Consider the following 22,809-nt stretch of genomic DNA (forward strand, 5'->3'; position numbering starts at 1 on the left):
AAAATCATAGGAGTGTCTGATTGCTTTGGGGTTTGGGTGGTTGTTGGCACCCATGTGTGCTCCACAGTAGGGAATAATGGGCTGGTTTGAGTCCCATTATACCCTATGAGAAATTTTTTTTAAAACTTCAAAAATTCATAAAAAATCGTATGAGTGTCCAATTGCTTTGGGGGTTGGATGGTAGGTACCAATGGCTGCCAGCTACCACCCCACCCACATTTGGAGGTTTGGACCAGTTCAAATTCAAACCAAACCAGGGAGGGTTCGTGCAAACCCAAAACTGAACCTCCCCCTCCCGGTTTGAACCTGGTTCGAATTCGAACCGAACTGGGCAAACTGGTTTGTGCACATCACTAATTATATTGTATCAAACCAGTTTGTCAAAGCCTTAGCTATAGTTGTTGCTTCTCGTTCAACTAAGGGAAGGCAAGACTTAAGCTCCTCAAGAAATGTCTTTGTGTTATGTAGGAATCTTGTCCTCTTTGTTTGTGGTCTCTTTGTGAAGTTTCATATATAGGATATATGTCTGCACCGAGCCACCTTCAGAATAATCTAGAGCAAGATAAGGAACATAGTCCTGCCCTGCTGCTTGAGAGAAGTGTTCTATCTCTCTGTATATGCCTGAGGAGCTGGGCAAATGCATCATGTTAAGTTATAGTATCTTCTAAGTGTCATGAAAACAGCTGCTCTGAGAATCTTCTGTTCCTAAGTGAGCTCTTTGACTATGACACAGGACTCTTTTCATTTCCTCCTTTTCAGTTTTCCTGCTGTTTTAGTCTCCTGAGAAAGTGAGAAAAAGAAGCTCTTTTTCTTCTTGCAGTTCTTTTTAATTCCCGCATGCCTGTGCAATAGTCTAAACGTGTCCTTACTGTGGCAGAAAAGCCCCACTTCTCATGATTCTTACCTCTGCCTTAGGAACCAGTGCTTACTGTAAAGTTGGATTCATTGCCAAAAATTTACCATATAGGCCACTAAAAATTGCTTCTCCAAAATTAACATCTTTGAGAGAAGGCTTAACGTCTTCTCTCCCAATTCAGTCATGGCTTCTGAGGCTACCTCTATCACCACTCAGAGGGATACAAGGTCTTTGGGTTCTGTTCCTACGGATACTATTTTCCTGATGCTTAAGGTTCTGATGGCTTAATCTAAAATGAAATTTAAAAAGAGCCAAGAATCTGACACCATACTAGGATTTTTTCCCCCAATGCTGCTGAGGAAACCAAAAAGAAGCATTCATTTTTTCATTCCTTCTGCTATGTTAACCGCTTTGAACTTAATATTAAAAAATAATATATAAATATTCTTAATAATCTCACATCTCCTGTTCCAAATCATCATCACCCTCAGTCCTTGATTAGTCCATTGCAATTTCTCCACACATCTACCACTATACAGTTAGGTTTGTACACTGCCAGGAAATTGACATCTTCTAAGCAGATACACTGACAGGATCATTGTCTCCATAGAACCATCTCCAGAACCTTCTAGAGTTCTAGCTAGGGAGCTAACAATTCTGCCTCTACCCTTGGGAAGAAAAACCAGACACTTAAAAACTTCAGTATCATGTATTTTGACTCCTGGATTTTTTAAATGGAATTCATAAACACATCTCTTGACTTTACATTCTCAAAGATAACCATCTTTGTTATCTCTGAGTTTATTCTAACAAAAGTTATCCTATACTTGGTGCTGGCCATTAAGCTCTTTTGAGGAGCTGTGTGTAAGTTTGCATGCTGCTCTTTGCCCTCCTATTTTTCCTTTGCAGGTGTATTTCCCCAGTTATAATTATAGGAATATGTGGTTCGGATGGAACTGCTGTTAGGAACATATGAAGATGCCTTAGGCCAAGTCAGACCATTGGTCCATCTAGCTCAGTATTGTCTACACTGAATGGCAGCAACTCTCCAGGATTCCAGTGAAATCTTTTTTTTTTTTAGTCCTACCTGGGTTACTATGAATTTAAACCTTCTACCCTGCCATTAAGTTGTGGAACCTGTGTTCCCTGTCATTGAGTTATGGCTCCTACCCAAACACTGAAGAACCAGAAAAATATGGTCCTGGTGGGGCAATAGCAAGTTAAATCTCCACCAAATAGAAGATTTGCCTGAGAGTTGGCTTGTGAAGTGTTATAGGCCTTATTGCGATTTACGATGCAATAAAACAACTTCTGTGTAAAGTATGGTTCTTCAATATGGTCACTGTGATTCATGCTATTGGGCTCTTGATCATGCATGGAGGCCCACCACAGCTCCTTTTCCTGCTCTGTCTTTTAGGCAGGAGCCCCATCCCTACTCTAGCATAGCAGGTGCGGTTAGGCTGTCCTCTCGGTTCTTTGTTGTCTGCACACGGAGTTCCTCTTCCAGCTAAAAATGAGAGAGATTAATCCATTAGCTATTCCTTTCTTGTCTACCTCTTCCTGTTCTCAACCCTAATTTGTTCCATCTGTTCTAACTCCTCCAGTTTTCAACCTGTAAGTTTTGCATTTTTATTTGTTTGTAACGCCTCCTCTTTCCCCCTGCTGCTTTCCTTCACAGGAGAAGGTGATCACCCTTAGTGTATGGCGAGTCCTGCCACGCCCAAGACCAATGTTACTTTCAAACAGTGTACCAGGTCTGGCTCCCAAACTCCCTTCTTTGGACAGCCACCATCATTGTCTGCTGTGCCTAGAGGAGACAAATGTTATAGAAACCTGCATCCATTGCCAGAGGTACAACCAAACCAACCAGGAGCTGAATCTTGATACATCCATGTTTTAGTCACCCTTTGAATTTCATCAGAAGGTTTACCTAAAATACATTATACCTGCTCTTGTTTACTTCTTGGCATTTTGTGTCATGTTAACTGCTGACATCTGGCTAGCAAGGCTTTCCTTCTAGTCTGAGAAGCCTAGTGGTACTTTTGGACATGCATGTACATTGACAAGGTAAAGACACTCTTCTGAAGGGATGTGCATGAATTGTGATTTGAAGCACAATTCACAGCACAGCCGTGGCACCTTTAAAATGGAGGAGAGGAGGTGCATACCTGCTCCTCTTCTGCTTGCCATCACTCCGTGTATCGTCTGTGCTAGCCTCCAGCTATCATCGTCTGCTGGTGGTGCTCCCCCCAGCTGCCCTCACGCAATGCTGGCGTGCACATGACCTCCACGTATGCATGGCAGTCATTTGTGTGGTCATCGCATGTGGAGGCCATGTGTGCATGCTGGCATTGTGTGGGGACAGCTGGAGAAAGAGCTCCTAGTGCACGATGACAGCTGGGGGCTAGTGCTGCTCATACAGGAAGTGGTGGTAAGTGGCGAAGGAGCTGGTATGCACCTCCTCTTCTCCATTTTAAGGGGGCTGGGGATGTGCTGTGAATTGCGTTGCTCTTTTGCCTGGCTTTTAGGCCAGCTGAGAGATCACTTCCATTCTCTCTGTTGCTTGCTGAAGTTCTGGGGAAGGCCTACGGTGATAATTGTGTGTCTTGCCCTCTCTAGATTACTTTTACTCTAGATGAGGGCTAAATTTGAACTGTGTTTCTGGTGCAGTTTCACCTTAGTTTGGATAGCAGCTAAACAGGTCAAGTTTGGGAGTCTGTCGGAAAATTATTACATTAATTTTGTTCTATTTTTATTGTGTAATGCATTTTAACCTGTGACTTTTAAATTGTGTACACCGCCTAGAGATGTACATACCAGGTGGTATAAAAATATGATAAATAAACAAATTGGTCTGAATCTGCAGTAGTGTAAACTTGTGGCTCAGGTATATTGGCCCCAGTGAACGTAATCAGCATTACAAGTTGGTGGAATAATTACAGTATTTTCCTTTAGATTAGGGGCTTGTGGTGGAAAATAGCCCCATGCTTTTCTAATGATACTTGACCTCTATATGTGTTTGCTTGCTTTGGTTCAGCACTTTGTGGATTCCATGGACAATAAGCTCACTTTTTGAGGATGGATAGCATGGAGCTGCTGTTAACATAATGTAGACTGTTGGAGAGAGGGGCAGCTGCTGTTAAATGTTTCTGACGCTGTCTTGTTCATTCTCCAAATAGAATGGGTGGCCAGGCCCCTCCTCCTTGAGCAGCTTACTTGTCTGTGTTCGAGAGGGTGAAATCACTCTCCACTGTGACTTGGATGCTAAGGCAGGGGTGTGATGTTAAAGCTTGCAACTGATGAGGAGCAAGGTATAATTATTTGTCTCATCAAAGCTTTAGTGTGTTATAGCATAGATTTTGGAACTGTTGGTGACTGAATAAATTAGCACTTCTTGTCATGGTCTGAGTAATGCAGAAGAGGAATTGCATGTGCCTGTGTTGAGAAAACAGGGACTGCTCTAAATGTATGACTATTATATTCCCATAAATTGCACTGATGATTACGTTGGCACCTGCATAACACTAAGAGCTACGTCTGCCTTATTGTCTTAAAAGTGCATGCTAAATGTGTGTCAGCACCCGCTTCTCATTTCCCGAAGAAGGAAGGCTTGCTCCTGATTAAACCTGAACTAATGGCATCATGTTTACTTTGTAGCCTTTGATCTATAGCCTTGTGACTTCCCATCCAGAATCCATAACAGAATTGTGAGTTTTGATTAGGTTATTGATCTTTCATTTGACTGGAGTAGCCAGAAAAGCATCAACTTGGACTCTGCAGCTCCTATCATTTATCAGTGGTACTTGGTAGCTCTAACAGTATTTTATCAATTATTTGTGCCTCTGTAGAAGTCTTCAGCTTAGAATCTTGCCTGCAACTTAAAATGTAAATGATTTTTTAAATTTTCTATTAAAAATTACTAGCTTGAATGAAGCATTGTTTAAATTGGGATACCCAGCTTAAATTGCACTGTGGGACACTTTTTAATATTTTTACTAACCAAGAGGACCTCTTTGCTATGTTAACAGCAGAAAAGCATTTTTGTTGAAATTTCAACTATTTCCTTAGCCCCCTTTTTCTTTGTGTGCACTTTTTTCCTTTTTCTTTCTGCAACACTAAAATATTTCCTGAATCTTTACCTTTTTCCACTCTAGTGTAGGGGTGTACATGAACCAAAATTGGAGGTTTGGTTTAAATTCAGACTGAATTCAGACCAAACTGCTGGTATGTGAGCCAGTTTACTTCACCCAGCCAGACGGTCTCATCCATTTAACCAACCTGGTTTGGCAACTCAAGGGCTTGCTCAATGAGGATTCTGCTTTACAAGCAAAGTGGTGGGGGAATCCTTGAAAAATCTTCTAAGAGTGGCTGGGGCAAGAGGACACCGTTAAAAGTAAATCAAGGTTCTTACCTGCTTGGTAGCAGCTGCCCCTCTAAACCTCCCTGGCACAGCCCAGGTGTGCAGCGCTGCCTCCAGCAATACACCCATGTGGCAGCAGCATGTTTCCTGCCTCCGCACATCTGCAGAGGCTGAAACTATGCTGCTATACAGGTGGGTTTCTGGGAGTGCTGCACACTTGGGCTGTGCCGGGGGAGGGGGAGTTAGAGGGGCAGTGGAGGCTGCCAGTGAACCAATAAAAACCTTAATTTACTTTTAAAGGTGTCCTCTCACTGCCACCCCTGGCTGCCATTTTATTATTTATTTATTATTATTTATATATTCGATTTCTATACTGCCTTTCCAAAAATGGCTCAGGGTGGTTCACACAGAGAAATAACAAATAAATAAGATAAACAAAATGGATCCCTGTCCGCAAGGGGCTCACAATCTAAAAGAAACATAAGACAGACACCAACAGTAGTCACTGGAGGTACTGTGCTGGGGGTGGATAGGGCCAGTTACTCTCCCCCTGCTAAATAAAGAGAATCACCACGTTAAAAGGCGCCTCTTTGCCAAGTTATCAGGGGTATTTAGAATACTTTTCAAGGATTCCCCCATCCCTTTGCTTGTAAAGAGGAATCCTCATCGGATTCCCCTTTACAAGTATAGCCCCTTGATCCCAAACCAGTCCATCATACACCGAGTTCAATTTGATTGCGGACTGGGCTGGGTCTGGTCTGGTTTGCAGTCTAATTGGCCTGGATTGAACAATTCGTGCATACCCCTACTCGAGTTGGTCTTTTTCAACAGTGTAGGAGGTCATCCTTACAACATGGGTTGTGTACAGAGCCATGCTCCACAGACAGGACCACATTTGAACTGAAGGTGAGGCTAGCTTCCTGTGTAGCAAAGGGACCAAACCCCAGTTCTGATCCTGTCTTGCTCCAGATCACGGGAATATGAAGGAGCTCTGTTTTTCCCTTCACCATTTTGGGCTAGCTTGCTACTCTTCTACCTCTCCCCTTCCCACTAGATTGTTCCAAGGTGAGAAGGGAGTTAATTTTATTTGATTTCCTAACTGCTAAGAACTTTTTCATTTACCTAGTTTGGCTAATTGGACCTTTTCCCCTTGTTCAATTTATTTTTTGTTGCTGGTCTCCGTATGGAACTTGCATACAGTAGACATTTTAGTGGGGTCCCTCTCTGAGGGCCCCTACTCAGAAGCTGGGGCAGACCTCATCTAAAAGAACTCTGTTCAGGTTCCAAGTGCCCGCGATCCACATTGCCCTGCTGGGAGTGCTCCACACACCTTCCTCCAGCAGCTCACAGTGATGCTGTGGCTAGGCCGAAGAAGGCCGCATGCAAAACTAAGCACCTCGATGAGCATGCAAAGGGACGCACAGGACACCGTCGCAAGCACTCTGTGAAGTTATTAGCTATTCGGCTCAGCGGGCAGCTGCTTTTACAGGCGGTCTGCGAGGATCGTACACTCCGCCACTTGCCACCTACTACTGAAGAGCCCATCGAGCCACCGAAGGGCACCAGCCTCCTTCTCAACTTTTTGCCTCTGCCATCCTTGCAGCCCAACTTGGCCTTGGGAGAGGGGGAACTGGCCCTACCATGTTCCCCCCACCTTGAGTCCCAGCTTGCTTCTCCAGCCCACTCAGACATGGGCATACCGGATCGGGCCTCCACACCCAACCATGTGGAGACTCCGCCACTGAATCTTCCTGCGCTGCCTCATACACCTGAGGAGGTTACTTCAGTCCTGGGACGGTGGTTGTGAGTACGGTCCACTTGCCAGCTAAGGACCCTTTTCCTCCTGATGTGACATCCTGGTTAAAGGAATTTATAGTCAGAGAGTGCAGCTCCCTTATCAAGCCTATCTGTCATTGCCTTCTCCACTCTTGTATCCCCTCCTCCTTCTAATGCTAGGATCCCTACCCACCCTACCTTTTCTTCATCTGCAGATTCCAGTTCTCACAGGCACGCTGCACCAGCCACAGAAAGAGTCCGCTTTTGTCCTAGACCCCTAGCCCCTTGGCGTAAAAGGAAGGCCGTCTCTTCCTCCTCTGAGGGGGAGGCCATACCTGTGCCCAAAAGGCCTGCTCCGCTGCCTCCTCTCCCCCTTCCAATTGTTAATCTGCCTATTCTTGGCCCAGCTCCTCCATTACCTCCCACTGGGCCCTTGAGGCCCAGTTATGCCATTGTCTGGCTTGGAAGCCTCACATTCAGAATTGGCTAATAGTGATCATGCCATTGATTCAGATAAGAAAGAGGGAGAATTATCTGAAGAGGAAACTTCTCCCCAATTCCTCTTTCTACTCACCTGTTCTTGGCTACAGATTTTGAGGTTCTCCTCTCTAAGCCAAAGCAGGCCGTTAATGATGTCTCTCCTGTGGGCACCCCTCAGGCCTCATCTTTCCTTGATCAAAATGTCTTTTCATCTTCAGCTACTCCCACAGCTATGGTGTCTTTTCCTCCTCTTTTTTGTAATGTCATGATGGCAGAGTGGGCCACCCCGACTACAAATGGGTGGGTTCCCTCCCGGGTTCCCGCCCCAAGAAACTACATGTGTTTCTTCAAGACATAATAGATCTCATTGCTTTTTCTTGTGTGGATGCCCCAGTAGCCCAGCTGGTCTCTCTGGCTGTGATGTATAAGGAGGGAGATGAACAGCTTAAAAGTCCAGAGGACAGAAAGTGTGAATACCTCCTCCACAAAGCGCATTCGGCTTTGGCTACAGTAATCAAGGTGGCAGCTACTAACTCCATCTTTGCCCTCATTTCCATCATCTGGGAGAAAGTTAGTACAGCACATCCCACCTGAGAATTCCAAACTCAGACAGGGCATTAATAAACTAGCTAACTTGGCAAAGAGGCAGCTTTTAATGTGGTGATTCTCTTTTATTTAGCAGGGGGAGAGTAACTGGCCTTATCCACCCCTAGCACAGAACCTCCAGTGACTGTTACTGGTGTCTATCTTATGTTTCTTTTTAGATTGTGAGCCCTTTGGGGACAGGGATCCATTTTATTTATTTTATTATTTTTGAAAGGGTGGTATAGAAATTGAATTAATAATAATAAGGCCCTGGCCCTTATGACAGACTCCAGCCTGGACTGCATCCAACATGTGTCCAGAGCTATGGTGTCGGGGTAGTGGTTTGCTGGTGACTCTGGTTGAAACACTGTAATGTAGATGCCAGACCCAAACTTAATTTGGTCTCCGCACCCTTCATGGGTGCTTGCTTGTTTGGGAAGGCTCTAGACTCAATCCTGGTGGAGACCCAGGATAAGAAAAAGGCTTTGTTTTCCATGGCACCGTGGTGACATCTCATGGGCCTCCATGCTGCCACTGTCATTCTTCACCCCATCAGGCAAAGCTGTTCATTCCCTCCTCACTATGCAAGGTCATGCCTCTTCTTTCCCCTCTTGACTTTTGACATGAGCTAGGAATGCTCCTGGTGCCATTGCCTGGCTTGATGGCACCAGGAGAATACTCATGTGCCACCTCCACTGCCTCAGCATCAATGTTTTAGAATACTGAAGACTTATATGCAGGTGAGGAGGCATCCTATTTTTTTTTTATCTCAGGCAGAAAAATCTCTTTGATTGCCACTGCTTGATAGGGATGTGCGAACGGGTTCAAATTTGAACCCATTTGACATCAAACATGACCAGTTCAATGTCAAACCACCCCTGAACTGAACCAGCCCCTCCCTGTTAGGCCCCATCTTGGATGGACACCCCCCAGTTGGGTTGGGGAGTTCATGTAAAAAAATTTTAAAAAGCAAAACAAAACTTTTCTTTAAGTTATAGAACTCACCACCTCCCACTCTGGAGGCTTCACTGCGGGTGTGTGTGTGTGTGTGTGTCTCCAGAGGTTCCCCCTCCCCGTGCCAGCCTACATTTATTCACAAATAGCCCTGTTTGAGTGGCCAAAATGACCACCGCCACAGAGGTGAGACCTGGAACAGAGAAGCCCCCAGAATGAGAGCAATGAGTTTTGTGGGTGTCTAAAACAAGGCATGCCCAATCCAGTTCAAGTCTGGTCTGGACTCAAACCTCACTGGGCAACTCGGTTTTGTGCATACCCCTACTGCTTGATGTTTCCACAAAATGGAGGGAAAGGGCAGCAAGCAATGAGTGTACGGAATCCCAGTCACTCATAGATATGTTTTGTGTGTCTCGATTGGCGTAGAGTGTGTCTTGATTGGACTAGAGCATCTAAACCAGGCCTGTCCAACTAACCATTTTATAGGCCTGGTTTAGCTATCGCTCTCATTGGGACCATTGCATGTGACTACTTGGAAAGATTGTTACAGAATCTTTCGGAGATATGGTGGTAAGTACCTTTTTAAGTCGTATGGGAAGAACAGTCTCTAATTAGACGGAATGGTTGGTGTGTTTGTGTTAGACTGAGTCATTTTTTGATGGGGAACCATCATCTTGTAATTTTTGTTACGTAGGCCACTTTGAGAACTTTTTTGTTGTTGTTCAAAAGCAATATATAAATTGTTTTGAAAGAACTTTACTGGGTGCTGATATGTTTCTGGGTGAAATGCAAAGTGCTGGTTATTACCTATAAAGCACTGAACAGCTTGGGACCAGGCTATTTAAGAAAGCGCCTCCTTTGTCACGAACCGTCTCACCTTTTATGATCTTCTGGAGAGGTCCAGTTACAGTTGCCACCAGCTCATCTGGTGGCAACTCAGGACCAGGCTTTCTCTGTGGCTCCCCAGGGCTTTGGAATATGCTGCCTGCTGAAATAAGAGCATCTCCTTCTCTGTTTGTTTTTAGGAGGACCCTCAAGACTTTCCTGTTCTTGCAAGCTTTTAATTAGAATTGTAATAATTTGTTTTATATTGTTTTAAATGTTTTTTTAAATGTATTTTAACCTGTGATTTTTAATGTTGGGATTTGTACACTGCCTAGAGATTTACATATCAGGTAGTATAAAAATAAGATAAATAAATATTTTTAAATAATCTTACTGTATTTTTGCTTGTGTGTTAACCATGGAAGCATACAAAATGTTTTGCAGTGTTGTAATATTCTGAAAGCTAAGACTCTCCTGCTTTCATACAAGGGCAGGTTTATTAACTTGAACTTTGATACCCATGTAGCGTTAACTGGACCCTTTATGTAGGGTTCCCTCGGTAAGGCTTCCCTGCAACTTGTTTGCAAAATATTATGGTAACTCAGATCTTGGCTACTTTCTGAGGGCATTTGCTGCTTCATATCCACAACTCAACTAGTACAAGCCTTTTAAAAAACATAGTATGCATGTAAGTAACATGAAGGTTAATATTCCTTTCATGGGAAAAGTGTGTTCAAAATGTAATATGTGGACAGTTGCATGTCTCTTTTTGTTAATGTTATGTTTGGTTTTAGATTTTCAAACAAATACTGCATTAAGATACACAACTTAAAAATTAGCACTGATATGAGTGGCTCATATACTCACCGTATATGTGTTGAGGCAGTGATGTGTGTGACTGTGTTTGCACTCATGGTTACCTGAAACTAGACAGATTACATAATTTTTCTGCCAATATTAATCTTTGTGTTTTAAAAAGTAATGAATGAAGGTTTCTCAACTTTTCAGACAACATATCTTTCAAAATATTTGGAAAGTTGCAGTACCATGATGACTCTTCGCTTAACCCAGGCCAGAGTATGTATCTTGATGCCTGGTGCAACTTCCTCTTCTATTTGCTTTTTCTGTAGCATAGGAAACTGGATAGGATTCTCACCTATGTTGAAACTGATTCCCTTGCTTTTCTGTCTGTTTTTGGAAGGCTTTCATGAACAGTTTCCTAAAAAAAACTTGTTTGTCTCATTTTGTTCTAGTTAACTATATTGAGTAAATAATACCCTATAGCAGTGATTCTCAAACTTGGGTCCTCAGGTGTTATTGGACTTCAACTCCCATAATCCCCAACCAAAGGCCACTGAGGCTAGGGATTATGGGAGCTGAAGTCCAATAACACCTGAGGACCCAAGTTTGAGGATCCCTGCCCTATAGTATATGCTACTGGATTATTTTTTTTAGTCACTTGGCTCTGAAACAACTGTTACCATGATTAAGTGCTCTGATTTAGTTAGGAAATAGTATTTCTACAAGATTACTTGAAACATATGGCTTTCTGGAAAAGCAATTTAAAATGTTTGCTTTTTCTGATACATGTGTCTGAATTGTTTTTTTCATTGAGCTTATGAATATAAACTACTATAAGGGAATGTTTGTGTGGCACTTCCGAAGGGGCTTTGGTGGACATCCATCTAACTCCTGTCTGCTGGCCCCTTGCCTGACCTTAACTGGCATACTGCAGATAAGACTGACTTGCAGAATAAATCTGGGCTGTTCAGTATGTATAGTGGGCTTAAGCTTTCTACAGGGTGGGCGCCAGGGGAAGGCTCTTACATCCTCTTCTTCCTCACCAAACACTCTGCTTCCCATGCTTATAGTTTTGGACTAATGCATTGAATTATGTGAGAATCTGCTGGATAATCTCAAAGTCTGCTTTCAAGCAGTATGTCCTCAAATATCTCCAACCTGTATTTAATGATGCTGTTCTGTTTAACTGCCTGCCCATTTTAGAGACTTTGGTGAAACTGTGGCTGATGAGCAAGGTGCATAATCAGGGGTGTAAAATATATTTAAATGAGTCTGTATACATTCGGGAACTTTGAAAAGTGTGCACACTTTGGATAGGCTTAAAATGAATACGCTTTGCTTCACTCATGTCTCGTGTGTGAATTCTGGCACAATGGAGATATAAACCTAGAGTTTCTGATCAGTCCTGAGGAGGCATGCATTTCATGGTTCTAATCTGTTTCTCAGCTAGTGACAGCATTGTTGGAAATAGTCCAAAGAGCCCTGAGCTTGAAGCATTCAAGGTGGACTGGATGAGCTATTCTCTTCCTCCTCTTTTCTTGCTGTAAAACTGAGCCCATCTGCTCTTACTAGAGATGTGCATGAATTGTATTTTTCAATTCGATTTGAGCTTGAATTAAAGTGGAAAATACTCAAATCGATTTGTCAAAACAGCAGCCATTGCCAGCTGTTTCAACAAATCACCTCAAATTGATTCGAGTGATTCAGCCATCAGAGTGATTCAGCCATCTAATCACCCTATTGTTCCCCATGGGTAGGTTATAGGGACACCAAAGTGGGGTGGGTGATAGGGCATGATGGGTGCTACAACCTAACCCCCACAAAAAAATAGGGGAAGCAGGCAATTTTAATCAAAAATTTTACCTTTCCTCACCCCCACCCCCTAGGATCCTATGGGGTTTTGGGGTGAGGGAGATTAAAATATTTCTAAAAAACATTCACTTGCCCATTTCTTTTGTGGGTTGGGTGGTAGTAGCACCCATCATGCAGGACCACCCAACACACCTTGGTGTCCCTAGGACCTAACAATGGGTGTTTCAAGTTTGCCATTATTCCCTATAGCTGAAACAAGCAGAGTGCACAAATATTGCAACCCTGCTTTGAAAAACACAGCAGAATGGAAGCACACAGCCCCTCTCAACTCATAATATTAATTTTGCAAAACACACAGTCCAAAAATGGTCAAAAGGAATCACTGACCCAGAATCCACTGCCTGCATTGCAGTAACATCATTGGCTCTCTCTCACACAATTATGACTCCTTACTACTTATATTGCCACAGCAGCATCCTTAGCATCCAGCAAGCATAGCCATTATTAGCTCAACTGGAACAATGTCTTTAACCACATTTTGACCGAGTACACCTTGCAATGCAGAATGCAGAGCAATGAGTGAAGCACAAGTTAGTCTCATGGTCAGAAATGGAGCTCATCACAGCTGTCACAAATAAACACACACACACACCCCTGGGCTGCCACTGTCCATTTCTCGCCACGATACCATTTCACAAACAGACCAAACCACAACTCCAGGCAGACACCACCCAGTGTCTGCCTTTACAATCTGAAATCCAGCAAAGCCAGATAGTTAACAGCAAGCAATAGCACAGCAAACATATTATACTCAGTGCTGAGAAAACCACAAAATCAAACCAATCTTCCTTCCATTATGCCTTCCTCAGGGAGTCAGGAGGACAGAGTAGTTATGGCCTGACGGACCAATGGTATGACGACAAACAAAGCTTATACTCTTACCATGAAAAGAAGTCACCTTTATCCTCTTCTCCGGCATACATGCCTGTCTGCCTGTGTCTGGATAACAAAATGGCCTCAGATTGGTGGTTGGCCCCGGTTGACAGTCTAATACATGGACACCAGTCCATCTCATCATCGCCCATGGTGGTGGCGTGCATGTTTGTGTGTGTCAGCAGCTCTAACAGGCAGAATGTGACACATCTGGGTTTGGGTTTGGCCAGGATGTTGCAAACTGCCAGTGTTGTTTCAGTGGGTGGGGGATCATGAGTTGCTCACTCTCCATGGCTATCTCGGGACAGCCCAACAGGGGGAGGTTGGCCTTCAGGAAGGCTAGCTGCTCCATGTCAGCTTGCATGTGTGGTGATGGGGTGTTGCTATGCCCCCAGCCATGGAGAACACCCTTTCACTCTGGATGCTGGTTGGTGGACAGAAGAGGAACTGTTGGGCAACCGCCACCAAGTCCAGCCAGGCTTGGTGACACGTTGCCCAAAATTGGACCGACTAAGTGTCCCAGCCTGCCATCAGTTCCTGCAGGTATTGCAGCATACACTGCTCAGCACTGCTGCAGGGCTTGGTGGGCTTCTCCTCTCCCCCTGGCAAGGCCCCAAGAAACCCCTTCATGAACCACCGGTGATACTGCTGCTAGGGGTAGACTGCGCACTAGCAGTAGGCACTCCAGCAACCTCCTCCTGGTTGCATACCAGCTTTCTCTCCCCTGCTCTCCTAACCTCTGTAACTAGGAAGTTCCTCCACCTGGGCAGCTGGTCAGGGTTGATCGCTTTGCCCTTCATCCTTGGGTCACATAGGCCCTTCATCCTTGGGTCACATAGGCAGGACAAAACATGTACTGCCAGTGTACTCAAGGGTGTGCTGAGCTGTTCTACCACATCAGCCCTCAGCCAACCAGCCAAGGCAATTGCTTCCGCACTGGTCAGCATGTTCTGGAACTCACCCATTATCCTGAGCACTGTTCCCTCTAAGGTGTGCACATGTGCGAGTGCTCACAAGTTTTTGGATGTCCGCTCAGTTCATTTCAGATCCCGCTCAGGTTGAATCAGGAAGGCCGTACTCTGAATGCATGTGCACGCACACTGCCTTGATGATGCTGTCCTGAACAAATCTCATTCCGCACAGAGTTGAAAAACATTAGAGGGATTACTGATCTTGAGCAGTGGGCAAAGCCTGGCTCAGCATTGCTGTCTCAGCATATAAGCTGTTTATGAGTGTCAAGACAACCTCAGAAAGGAGCACCCAGTCCTGGTTGGACAGGTTGCACACTTCCAAGCCACGTCTCCTTGCTGGGGCATGGATGGCCACCTCTTGTTCCTGCAGGCATCAGAGCAAGAGAGAGGTGGATTTGACTGGGTCGGAACATCCTGAGGGATTGGGTGTTCTGGTAGGTGGAGCTCAAGCTGCCTCTCCTTGAGCATCCACCTACCTTTTCTGCTTTAATGGAAGAAAGCTACTATCTTGTTATACCTCTCCACAAGAGCAACAATGGCAGCAGCAGGATGGCACCCAGCGCCTGCAGCGGGGATCTCTTGCCTGGCTGCAGCCTCAGAAGGGCCAAATGCATCCCGCACGACCAGGTTCAGAATGTGCACCACACAATGGAGGAATACAGACTGATCCTGCTAGGCTGCCTTAGTTATCTTGGTGGTGTTGCTGCTGACTATGAACCCTTGGTGAAGATTTGGCTGCCTGGACGTCATCCTCCCACCTCGCAATCCATGGCTGTGTGGATTGCCATCTGCTGTGTAGTCAGTGTCCAGTAACCCCACATGCAGCACAGCCCACCTGTGCTTTGCTGCATGGGAGGGGCTGGCCATGCCACCAGAAGCTGATGTCTCCTTGCTCTCCTGCCCTCGCCAGTGTGTCATGACAGACAGGAAAGCAGCGTGCTTTCCACTGGGATTGGTCCACAGATCTGCAGTGAAGTGCTGGCTGGTGTCAGGCGCTGCTGCATCCCGCAGCCCCGACATGGCCTCCCTGCATGCCCGGTACATGTAGGACACCACCCATCTACTGAAGGTGGTGTGTGAGGGATGTTGTCGGGGCAAACAGTTGGAGCATCTCCACCACCTGGAATGGCTGGTTGTCTAAAGTGATAATTTCCCCAATTGCCCAGATGATGAGATGAGGCTTTGGGTGACCAGACCACTTGCTAACTTACTGCACCCACTATGAAGGCAACTTCCTCTGCTTGGGAGCAAGAGCAGGTGCCTTGCCATTGCATTAAGACACACCAGGCCTGTTGCTGCCAGCAGGAGCATGTACCCCTGGTAATGCCGTCGCAGTGTTGCAGCATCCCTACCAGTGTTCCCTCTAACAGGGATTTCCAGATGTTGTTGACCGCAACTCTCAGAATCCCCAGCAACAATGGCTTTTGCTTTGGGATTCTGGGAGTTGTAGTCAAAAACATCTGGAAATCCCTGTTAGAGGGAACACTGATCCCCACCATTATACGATGCTTAGGGTCCTTATCCCAGCTGTCCTGTGTCCCTCAGTGGATGCAGGCAGTGTGTTGTGGGTTATCATGGTAGAGCTCAAAGTGGTCCCACACAAGGTTGCTATCAGTCCAGGACTGTCTTGGTGGTGGTGGTGGTACTGGGGCTGCTGGTTTGTTCTGGGGGCTGCCAACACCACTGTCCTCTGGGGTTTAGAGGGTGCATGCAGTGGAAGTAGATTCTACTCCTTTTCAGTCTCAGCCAGCGGGATCGCACTGTCAGCGAGGACTCTTGCTGACGCCCACCATGACCAGCAGCATCACCCCTTCCTTTGCCTGCTACTCTGTTCCTGGTTCTGCTTCACATCATCCCGGACATCTTGGGTTTGTTTGTTTTTTAAAAGGCTCAACTCTGGGGTGGGGGGGCAGAAGAAGTGCCTTTTAAGGCGATGTGGGCCTGGGGGTGGTCTATTTTGCTCTGTGTGCCATACCACAGCACTACCTAAAGCACTGTGGTGCACACACAGGAGCTAGAAAAATTTCATCTCGCTAAATAAGCAGGCTTTATGCCCCCTGATAGGGCTTTGTTTTTGAGAGGACCTGGCAGCAATGGGGCAAGTTGAAGGGAAGGCAAAGGGCAGGGGATTACTGTGACTTCTCTAAGCCAAACCCACTCTTCCTGTTCTACTAGTACCTAATTTCTCCCTTCTCCAACTAGGCTCTATTTTAAGAACTCTTAAGTTGTATAACCTGACCAAGGCTGGCGGGGGTGTCTCACCTTCTGGCATCTTCTGCTGGAGTCTGCCAGGTGTTTAATCTAGGAGGCACTCTTGGGCCAAACAGACACCAACATATGATCAGCTGGGACAATTTACTAGTTTACACTTATACAGGATTTCCAAATGGTGTTGTGCCTTGTGGCCTAGTTATGATCATTCCAGACTTTGTTCTTGGTTGGCTTTGTGGGGAGGAAAGTGATGTTGGAGAACTAGGCAACCTTGTGAGACCACCTTTGTGTAATTGGAACATCCTGAAGTAAGTTTCTTTCTTCTTGGGGTGGGGGGAATGTTTTGTGTAGCTTTGACCGTTTATGACAGTGGCGGCTAGTGCAGGTGTAGCTGGTGTAGCTGCAGGAGTCACCTTTCAGTTTAAATTAGTAGGTGCTTTTCTCCTGTACCGCCGCACTTGAACACTCTTCCCAGCAGCACCCAGCACCCGCTACAGTGGAGGATTGGCTCCACCACTCAGCTGGTCGTGGCCATTTGGCCATATAAATGGCCTCCACCAGCTGAGCGGCAGAGTTGATCCTTCATTGCAGCGGGTGCTGGGAGCAGGTGCTGGGAGGCCTGCCACTGCTTGGAAGAGCTTTCAGGTGTGGCAGTATAGGAGATAAGCACCTCCTAATATACACTTTGTGACTCCTGCCACCTCCCGCCCGCCCCGCCCCCCGGAGGTGCTTGTACCAGCTGCCACTGATCTATGGTGACTGAGCACTTTTATGTCTCTATAATGTCTTATTGATTGATTAGAAATTGAAAGCTGTTTGTTTCTTCAGGTATTAGGGAAATATATGATCATTGATTGTGGCTCCAACACCAGTTTCTGTTTCTCATACAGCTAGAAGTACCTGGACTCTTCAGGTCATCTCACATTGTCACCACATCCTTTTCTTTGACTCAGTGTTCCACCTGATCATATGTTGGGATATCAGTTTCTCCAGTGTTGAGCAGCAAGAGAAGAAAGTAGTTTTGTAGACTTGTGTGCTTGTGAGACTTCCAGCATAACATTTGGAGCTCTTTATTTTATAGCTCAAGCTCTCAGATCTTGTCGGTATTAACAAACGATATCCTGTGTGCGATGACACAGCTAGCTAGGTCTAATTCTTACTCAAAGACAGGATGACAAGTCCTAAGGTTTACATTCTTGATGTCTTAGGTTAATGACTCCACATTCTGATTATGCGATACAAGAATACAAAATGAAGTCAGTTTCTCTATTTCTGCCTCTTGCTGGTTACAGGATTTATAGTACATAACTGAAGTGCCTATAATAGCGTTGGAGAAATGCTCTGAATACTGTGCATATTTGAACCACTGTATCCAAGGAGATGAGACTGAAAATACTCTTGGCATTGTGTATTACTGCATCCCTTTCCCCCCTCAGATGCCATCAGTCTTACACATGAAACATCCCATCTTGGTTGTTTCATAATATTGTGCTACAAATTACAATTATATCCCCCTGGTGGAGAGTTCATAAGCAGAGACTACAAGAGGGGCTAATGTACAGTCTTGTGGTGACATATTGTAGTAAAAGAGGTTCACTCAGTTAAGAATACAAAATGAAACATAGCCAAGATTTAAGAGGTAGGCAGTATTACTCGTGTAAATGTGCCTGTTTTTTTTTTTTTTTAAATGATTGTAACTAGTCAGGAAAGGCTGAAAAGCACAGTGTCCTTTCTCATAGTTCGGCCTAATGGGGATGCAGTTGTGTAGATCCATCCATCATGGAGAGTGGACCATTTTAATAAGTCCCCTGGAGGCTTTACAGACAGGGCTGTTACCCTGAATCTCCTTCAGAAGAGAGTGTGTGCGTTCACACACCAGCCATACTTACCCCAAAGTCCATTCAAGATCCTTGGAAGCTTATCTCGATGTTTTTCTGGGTTTTAAAAATACTGGTTTTAAGCGACTTTTTCTGAAAACACCAGAGCAAATAGTGAGAGACACTGAGGTAGACTTGTTAACATAAGAGAGAAATCCTATTTAAGAATGCAGATATAGGCTTTAGAAATCTCTCCCTGCCCCCAGTTGGCTAAAAGGGAAACATAGAGGCATGTGATGTGAACCTGCACCAAAAAACCCCACCGAGACCAGAGGGGAGGGGTTGCTTCCCTCAATGCTGTGAGTGTAATTCGAAGTGGCTTCATTCAACATTTACCCTGCAGCATGAAGCCATGTATGAATAACCCCTACATTCATGAAAAGTCCGAGCAAATGGAAACCCTATCAGGTAGTGATCTTTCCAGAATAAAGACACACTCCTCCAGCAACAAATAGCAATAATCCTTGACATGCACAAAACACTAAATGAGTACGCTTTTTAACATGGGTGGTGCCACATATATGCCAAGAAAGACTTATGGTGAACGTGAACTTTTGAGTTGCTCTTACAGAGTTTGGGAGCCAGGGAGTGGGGGGGATTGAACTCAGTATAAATAAAATATTGAAATGTCTCATATTTAGGAAAGGGTTTAGTGGGAGTGGGTCGGACTCAGCTGTTTCACAATGGGAAGGGCAGAGTACCAACAGAATCTGTTCTATCTTGGACACCCACCATCAGGTGTGCACACCCCAGATTTATTTTATTGATTGATTGATTGATTGATTGATTTGATTTGATTTGATTTGATTTGTATACCACCCTTCCAAAATGGCTAAGGGCAGTTTACAATTAAAACACGCCACTAAAACAGTAAGAGCTAAAAATCAGTAAAGAGCTAATTTAGAAATTGTTGAGCAGCGCACCTGCTCATGGAGATGGACTCATGATAGAGCATTGCAACTCTGCCCTCCAGATCCACCTTGCTACTTTACTGGCACACTTTAGTCCAGGGGTATGCAACCTTTGGCACTCCAGCTGTTGCTGAACTACAACTCCCATCATCCTCAACCACAATATTGTGGCTGAGGATGATGGGAGTTGTAGTTCAGCAACATCGGGAATGCCAAAGGTTGACTATCCTGCTTTAACGCTCCTGCTTCATTTAGCTAGGTCTCTGTTGTACAAGCTGGGCGAAGAGCCCAGTTCCAGAAATACTTGGCATTTATTTTTTCGTATTAGTAGCAGGTTTCTTCAGCTTGAGTGACTCTTGTCTTCTGTGATACACTTCTCGCTTCAGTGTAGTTCCCGTCGGAATTATGATTTGATTTTTCTTGCAGTTTTTTTTTCTTGTGGAGAGTATGTCTTTAACGGATAATTGATTCCGCAGCTGGTGACTGATTTGTTGGGTGTTAGCAGCAATTCATTGGATCTTGGAATAATGTTTTGAAGCAACTAATCAAAGAGATTATTAAATGATTAAAGTTGCTAAGGACCAAAATCGATTTAGTCCATGCACACACATGGCAGAAGCACCTATCCACTAGTTCAATACAGAGTATTCTACTGAGTGTAGAAATAGTTCTAGGTAAGTCACGTAATTGAGCCAAGCTATGTATTGCAAGGAAAGTGGGGAAATGAAACCATGTCAAAGAAAATTTTGTAACCTTTTACGATTGTGGTCAATGTAGTGCCAGTTTCTTGAAATTAGTGGCACTTAAAATAAGGTTGTATGTGTATACTTGCCTGCAAGTATGACCACATTGTTACTTTTATTTTCTCTTCATTGCTTACCCTATACATTTCAAATGTAATTTAAGACTTTATTATGTTTTAAATCTATACAAATTCATTTGCTGCATCATACCTTGCTTCGTTTATTTTATCCTCTGTCTCACCTGGTTCTTTGTACTCTTCTAGTTCTTTCTCCTTCTTAAACTTTTTTAGTTTGTCTCTGCTTTAACTTGGTTGCATGCCTGTTCTTTAGCATCTCCCTGTGCATGTAATGCATCACTGCTTGAGAGCTGAGTTTGGATCCTGATTTGTGCTCTGTGAACAGAAGTTACTTTTATTCACAGAAGGAGAGTTGTCCTCACAGAGGGTTTCTTTTTATGAGTGTGACTCTTTCCATTCATGCAGCTGCAAATTTGGATCTAGTCCATTGTCTGCTACATATGATATTTAAAAATATATCCCTCTTAAAGTGTATATGCCATCTGACCCTCCCTTCTTCACTTTTCTATTATCTTTCTTGGTTTTTATATCAGTCAAGCTTTCAGGCACAGCCTTGTGTGTGTTCTTGCTCTTATATAGTTACTATAGTACTCAATAAATTTAATAACTTGTTCAATCCCCACAAAAGTTGATTTGTCTGGAAATGCAAGAAGTTCAAAAACGAATAGGGCAAATAGGAATAACTGATACAAAAAGGGACCGCTCTGCTATGGAAATACAGTGGAATGATGCTAGTCAAGATAATGCCAACACACACACCGTTATAGAAGTGACCGAGTAAAGTGGGCTCTGGAAAATATAGCCTCAAAGAAGGTTACAATTTTTAAGTGAAGAAAGCAGCTAATGGCATCTAGAATCTCTGGATAAAAATACCATGCCTACATTAAGGTACAGCTATAGGGTTGTGTCAACTGCCTGAAGAGAGTGGAAGTAGATATTGGATGGCAAACAAGTTCAGACCTGTGATGCAGAAGAGCAATGATACTTGACTTATGGTAATCATAATGGTAATTGGCAATGTATTGATCAAAGTTCTTGAGAGAAAAGGATTTGCAATGCAAAATGTGGATGCTGTTCTAACATGTAAAATGTTCTTTCCCAGCAGATCTTGGATCAAGAATGAAACACAATGCATTTTTGGCAGCAGTGCAATCTTGCTTGGAGAGTGACCATTCTGCTACAATGCCACACTAGACTTCACATGGCAGTGGCTGATGTATCTCAGCTTGATTATTAACAATATCAGGAAAAAAGAAATGTTTCACCACCGTCATAATATATCTGGACCTCTCAAGACAACAAGAGTGTGTGTGCTAGAAGGAGACAGCATGTTTTTCTGAACAACACAGAGCTCTATCCCATGGACTGTGGGCCCCACTGGAGAGATCTAAGGAATATCTGTCAAAGGTGCTTGAAATGACCCTTGCAAGATCACATAGTCAGTTCAGTGTGGGAGCCTTGCTTGTCTTAACTGTATTATATCTTCAGTTTTAACAATGCTGTGATGACTTTTTCATACATTTATAGGTGCAATGTAAGCTTCAGCTGTTTGCAAAAGGAAATGGAGGGTTTACGGACCTTACCATGCAGCCTGCATTTGACATTTGCCACTATTTGCAGTGGCCTACAGTAGCCATGTGACCTTTATCTTGCTTTTTCTACAGCCCTAAGAGGCATCCTGAGGAGGAATTCCTTGCACCTCCCGAGTTTTCTATAACGCAAGGCATTGGCCAAGTATTGCCATGATGTGTGAGGTGATGCCTACCATCAGCGAGAGTGACCCCTTGGGGTCACAGCCAGGCTCTGATGCTGATGCCAACTTTGAGCAGCTGATGGTGAACATGCTTGATGAGAGAGACAAGCTGCTAGAGACTCTTCGGGAAACACGTGAGACTCTATCTGTGACTCAGGGCCGGCTACAGGAGACCTTGCATGAGCGAGACCAGTTGCAGAGGCAACTGAACTCTGCTCTACCTCAGGTAAGAAGATAAATATAGAGAGTTTGTGGCATCTAAATAACATGAGGCAATATGAAGCAACAGTTGTGGGTGAGGGTACTGGTATAAAGGCTTTTTGAAGCAGAGGGCACAGCATTCCTAAACAAGACACCAAGGCAATATAGTAATGGACAGGGCCTTCTCAGCAGTGGCCCTCCTTCTTTTGGAGTGCCCTTCAGGAGGTGCTTAGTCTGTCTCCCTCCTTGATTTATCTTAAAAAGTACCTGAAAACTCTCCTTTTTAAAGAAGCATTTTAAAATTGGTTTTAACTTGGTTCCCAGTTATAATTGTCTTAGTTCTGTTTGCCATTTTATCTGTTTTGTTGTTGTAAGCTGCCCCAAGCAGCTGTCTACTGAAGGGATGACATAGAAATGTTAAAAAAAAAAAAAAAAAAGCTAAGGTGAGGTATGGATGTAATGGAGAATATTAAATCCATGGTGTACTTGATTTAATCAAGTAAAAATTGTTTAAATTTTTAATCAAAAATGTAGTTTAATCACTTATTCTTACTTGCATCTAAATAACAATACGGAATGGGATGTAGTTTAATCACTTATTCTTACTTGCATCTAAATCACAATACTGAATTCCTCAATGAGGATAGGTTTTTACCCTCCCATTTTGGATGAAGATCACAGAT

General features: G+C 44.2%; 1 protein-coding gene across 11 annotated transcripts in view; it reads left to right on the top strand.

Moving 5' to 3' along the window:
- The window catches only part of PPFIA4 (PTPRF interacting protein alpha 4), a 211,518-nt gene that overhangs the window by 71,096 nt on the left and 117,613 nt on the right, over nucleotides 1–22,809 (top strand). For 7 of the 11 annotated variants that reach the window (XR_008305632.1, XM_053243184.1, XM_053243194.1 and 4 more), the window contains exon 2: nucleotides 21,278–22,151. Coding sequence is in view for 10 of the 11 variants with exons in the window: in XM_053243184.1 (XP_053099159.1) it covers nucleotides 21,915–22,151 (237 nt within the window). In the remaining variant the exon portion in view is untranslated. Of the gene's footprint in view, nucleotides 1–4,148; nucleotides 4,168–21,274; nucleotides 22,152–22,809 lie in introns of those variants that run through there. The other 4 variants (XM_053243185.1, XM_053243187.1, XM_053243189.1 and 1 more) reach the window with 3 other exon arrangements.

The sequence above is a fragment of the Hemicordylus capensis genome, chromosome 4 (assembly GCF_027244095.1).
Source record: "Hemicordylus capensis ecotype Gifberg chromosome 4, rHemCap1.1.pri, whole genome shotgun sequence".
Taxonomy (NCBI): Eukaryota; Metazoa; Chordata; class Lepidosauria; order Squamata; family Cordylidae; genus Hemicordylus; species Hemicordylus capensis.